This window comes from Asterias rubens, chromosome 5 (assembly GCF_902459465.1).
Source record: "Asterias rubens chromosome 5, eAstRub1.3, whole genome shotgun sequence".
Classification (NCBI taxonomy): domain Eukaryota; kingdom Metazoa; phylum Echinodermata; class Asteroidea; order Forcipulatida; family Asteriidae; genus Asterias; species Asterias rubens.
Window position 1 is genome coordinate 8,963,653 of NC_047066.1, and position 5,176 is coordinate 8,968,828.

Sequence of the window (5,176 nt, forward strand, 5' to 3'; positions counted from 1 at the left end):
GTCTCAACAAGTGTCCCTCGACTGCGGGTTGTGTCCTTTGAACCCCTTCTTGCACCGACCATTACGCGTAATATCATTGTTTCATTGCTCATTGGTAACATATTAAAACCGCTCTACCTGTAATTGGCGACTCAGCGGATGTGGATGGCTTTACAACGTGTAGTTGATGATCCAATTACTCACACAAGAACTCGGGTTGATCCATCTACACGCTAGGAAACACTCGCTATGGTAGTTAATCTACATCACTTGGCTAGTGCACAACACACCTGACGCAGTGTGTGCGTGCATTGGGTAAGGGATATTCATGGGTGAGTTGGATGTGCTGATCCGAGAGGGATACATGATGTGCATGAAACATTATAACTCTCTCGTCGGCTAAGAACATCTCCAGCAGGAATTCAGCCGCTGAAAGCGCGCTTTATGAGTTGATGTACGAAGGACTATCTGTCTCAAAACCGGGGGAATGTTTTACCTGCGTTGCTGACCTGTCCTTAAAATGCACGAGCGGTTGGGCACGCATCATTTATTCACCATTGAGTTGTTTCATTAACCTACATTGCGTTATACAATGGTCGTCGTCTGTCGCCAACCACGACTCCCATCAATACAGCAGGCTGGCGGCTATGATGCGAGGAGAGTCTGAACGCAATATTTCTCGACTGCTCTTCAACATTATTCAATGCATTGTTCAGTTGTGTGTAGCCCCATTATAACATTCCGTTTTGGAAGGACTCCGTTTACTGTGACAATGATGTCGTCGGTTTTAATACAATGTGTCGTCTACGTTCAATACCTCAAAAATGTCCTGACAACAGACGTATGCAACAAGGCATCTTATTGACACGTCCGGTATGCAAGCAAGCCAAGCGTGAGTTTTATAATTGCTAGGAGGTTCCATCATCGGGTATAGTGGGCTCCGCCGCTGTTGTGTAAAGCTACATGAAACTAATCGTTTGCATCGATATAAACGCCGTGGCTATTGGGGAGCATTACCGGCTGTGGTGACCGACGGTTTAATTATGGCGGCCGGGCTGAGTAAGCTTCTACGGCAAAGCAATCGGGCACCGCCGAGCGTTCGCCGAAAAAGACACTCATTTAGCCGGGTGAGAAAGCTCCGAATAGGTAATCAGGATAGTACGACATCACCGGAGAATTCGGTCACCCTCCCGGCGGGTAGTGGGGGTGCTACTGGTGGGGGCCCCGCTACCATCGGAGGAGGAGGAGCAGGAGAAGGGGGAGGAGGAGGAGCTGCACATGCGATGATCATCACCAATGAGGAACCGGATATACGGCGAGAGATAAATAGTGTTAGATTCAGGGACGATTCTTATGGTACTTGTTCCGACGACACTGCGGTGGCATTACCCGGAATGATCCCATCGTCGGAATCACCGGTGGTCCGGAGTAAATCTGGACCTATCCTAAAGAATAAGTCTGAACCGAGCACGTCAAGGGTTAAACCGGCCGGACAGGGTATCTCGTCATCGGATCTTGAGGATGTACCCCAACCGACTAAGAAGTACGTGACGAATGTACGCAACCGTCGCGTCATGAAAGAGTACAGTGCAGTCAGTCGCATCAGCGAGAATGATGATCCTATATTCGAGGTAAGTCTGGTGTCGGATAACCTCTACGAGTGGAACATCAAGCTGTTCGAGGTTGACCCGATCTCTCAACTTTACAACGACATGCAGGTCACGAAGACGACCTCTATCGACTTCAATATGACATTTCCGGACAATTTCCCTTTCTCCCCGCCGTTTGTCAGAGTGACAGCACCTCGCATTGAGAACGGTTACGTGCTAGACGGAGGGGCCATCTGCATGGAGCTACTCACCCCACAGGGCTGGTCGAGCTCCTACACCATCGAAGCGGTCATTCTGCAGTTGGGGGCAACCCTTGTCGCAGGCCATGCCCGCATCTGTCAAAATAAGAAGAAACTATTTGGTGAGATACCATTCAATAAACAGGAGGCACTTGAGAGCTTCAATAACATTGTGGAAACTCACAAACGCTATGGGTGGTTGAATCCACCTGGTGAGTTTAGCTGATTCTCTGTTGATCGGTTGTGATCAGAATCCCCTATTGTCTATGACGTAATCATGACCTCATAAGTGAGTGTTAATGCAACACGTTGCTGCGTTTGCTTGGAAATCCTTGCTGGGAAAACACTCTTGCTCTGGCAATACTGTTCTCAAAGACGTAACAGTAACCTGTACATGCTTCATTTTTGAAATGTTCAAGTAAGGCTTTTTCTCCTTGAAAAATTACACCCTTTGAGGAAATTGTAAATTTCTACCGGAGCATTTCATGAGCACGAAGGCAATGACCAGAGGGGGGGGGGGGGGGGGGGGCATGGAGGCAATCGCCTTCGTTTCCTCCGTGAATAATCAGGCCTCACGTAACGTAGCAACAGTTTTGACGTTCGCAATGAGAATCATTTGAACACATCGATCGTATTCGATGTCATGAATATTCATGAGTTTAGTGACGTCATGTTGACGTCATATTATAAACTGAAGAGGAGCAATGACAGTGCCTTAACTATTAATGTGCTAATTAACTACGTGCCTCGTCTTTGTAAAAACGCAAAATTATGCCGAATTACTCTTTCCGTCTGAGAGTAAACATTGCAGTGTGTAACGCCGCAATTTTTAAATGAATCGCAATAGTTCAAATTATTTATAGATGTAATTTTGTTTTACAGTCATAGCTGTTTGAAGTTGAATTAACTTGTATTATTTATTTTTTATTCTTTTCCTTTTTTAGAGTCACGAATACTCTCGGGTATTTTTAAAGCTAGTGAACAGAAAAATATCATGACTTTCCTATTATGTATACAAAGTCAAAACGAATGTGCTTTAACTCCTATTCGGTTACACAATCACCACCACGGTGTTAGCTCTCCATTTATTCATTTGGCTGCAACAAACTCATTAGCATAATTTATTAAACTATGTCAATCCTATTTACACCACCTGTTGCACAAACAACAAGACACCATTCAAAATATGACGAATGAACAATTACGGCGAGTTTAAGATGATACGTCTTTGTCTTAAATACAGCAAACTTTTGTTGACATTAAAATCGGGCACAGCGAAAATTTAAACTACATTTTAATGAGCGTTCAGACTTACCTAAAGAGACTGGTTATGTTATGGAAGTTATATGATATATACATTTATGAGCCAATCTTGTTTACCATGGTTCTGTAACTCAATGTAAAAGAATCTGTTGAAAACAAGTAATGTACCATGTCTTTGAAATGAGTTACTTATTTTTGGGGGGTCTCATTTGTATTTCTTGTGGTACGGGACACTCTGTTAGGACAGGTTTCCCTCCAAAATCCACTAAAGATCTCCGTCACTGAAATACATTGCAAGTAAAATCTTGCGAGTCGGCGATGTATCTCTCATCCAAATTTGTGGGTATAGTTTTCATATTATTTAACCCTATTTCATTATTGATTAACGTCACTGTGAGGGATAACACTAAATCTTGGTTATGTTTTGTTTTTTAATGATGTGTAATTTTTATTTATTAGGCCTATTTCATTTATTATTAAAGTTTTTTAAAGGGAAGGTACACGTTTGGTAATTGTCAAAGACCAGTCTTCTCACTTGGTGTATCCCAACATAAGTATAACATGACAAGCCTGTGAACATTTGAGCTAAATAATTGGTCATCGAAGTTGTGAGTAAATGATTAGAGAAAAACGCCCTTGTTGGACGAATTTGTGTGTGTTCAGATAGTAATATCAGACTTAAAGTCTTTTATTATTTTAGAGGGAAGTTACCTCTTTCTCAAAATATGCTACTTCAGAGGGAGTTGTTTCCCACAACGTTGTATACATGTACTATGAACAGCTCTCCAATGCTCGTTACCAAGTCTATTTTAAAGTTAACATTTGTTTTGAGTAATTACCAAACGTGTACCTTCCCTTAAATATTTTCAAATGTAATTAATACTTACTTTTATAGTTTTGGTGGGGTTAAATATTTGGGAGGCGATGCCTTCGGCAGAAGCATGTGAGGAGGTAACCCAAAGAAAGAAACCTGGTTTCTTCGCATTCTGAATTGGGTTTTAACATAACTGATATTTTATTTGTTAGACATTCGGCTAGACATTCCACACTATGTAATTTGACTCTGTGATTATGGATTCATCAGACTCGGCGCTAACGGTCCCCAACGGGTAGCCAGTTTAATATGATTTAAACTGACGCTATAGACGTCCTAAATCTAGTTTATTTCCCACAGAATACTTTTGACATTTCGCCAATCTAAAAAAAAAGATGGAATTACAGTCTGTAATTCCTTTTTTTTTAGAATTGCGAAATGTCAAAATGTACTCTGATGGGAAGAGGCACTACAGACGTTTGGTAATTGTCTAAAAACAGTATTCTCACTTGGTGTATCATAAAATAACAAAACTGTAAAAGAAATTCACAAATATTGTTGATTTAAATTGCAGGAGTATAAAAAAATAAAGAATAGACAAACACATTTGTTGCTCAATTATGCTCAAATTTTCACAGGTTTTGAATTTTATGTATATGATGAGATACACTAACTGTGAAGGCTAGTCTTTGAGAAATACCAATAGTGTCCAGTGCCTTTAAAAAGCAATTCCACCAATGAACAAACGTAAAACCGATCGTTGTTTAATCACCCATAATAACGTGAATGAACATTGACAATGTTACAGCGTGCCATTGCATTTTGGCGCGGCCGTTTGTGTTGTCACAATAATTAATTATGATAATACTTTGAGGATCGCACCAAGCATGCAGGAAATCAAGGTCCATTTGTTTTGTGTAGGCCTTGTTCAAGCTGGACTTTGCTTTTATTGGGATATTGTGCAGTTTGATAACGTTTGCTATTGCCGGGTACTTGTCTACAAACTCAGGCACTCAAGCAGGGGCGCTTCTTTAAGTACTAACATTCTACACGTAATAGACTTGCGATCAGGTTGGTCAAAACCTGGGCCAAATTTCATAGAGCTGCTTTAAGCAGAAATATCGCCTAAACATTTTCTGCTGAACAAAAAATAAGCAGGATACCAGTCACAGGTTGTACATGGGAACTGGTAATTTGGCTGGTAACCTTATTCTGGCAAGCATTGTTTTGCTAAGCCATTTAGCTCTGTAGTGTGAAACGTGTCAGCGAAT

General features: G+C 41.4%; 1 protein-coding gene across 1 annotated transcript; it reads left to right on the top strand.

Moving 5' to 3' along the window:
• LOC117289937 lies at positions 1–2,331 on the top strand. The gene has a single exon (XM_033771140.1). It carries the CDS (start codon positions 1,023–1,025, stop codon positions 2,052–2,054), a length of 1,032 nt encoding a protein of 343 aa, XP_033627031.1. The 5' UTR covers positions 1–1,022; the 3' UTR covers positions 2,055–2,331.
• Positions 2,332–5,176: the final 2,845 nt, after the last annotated feature.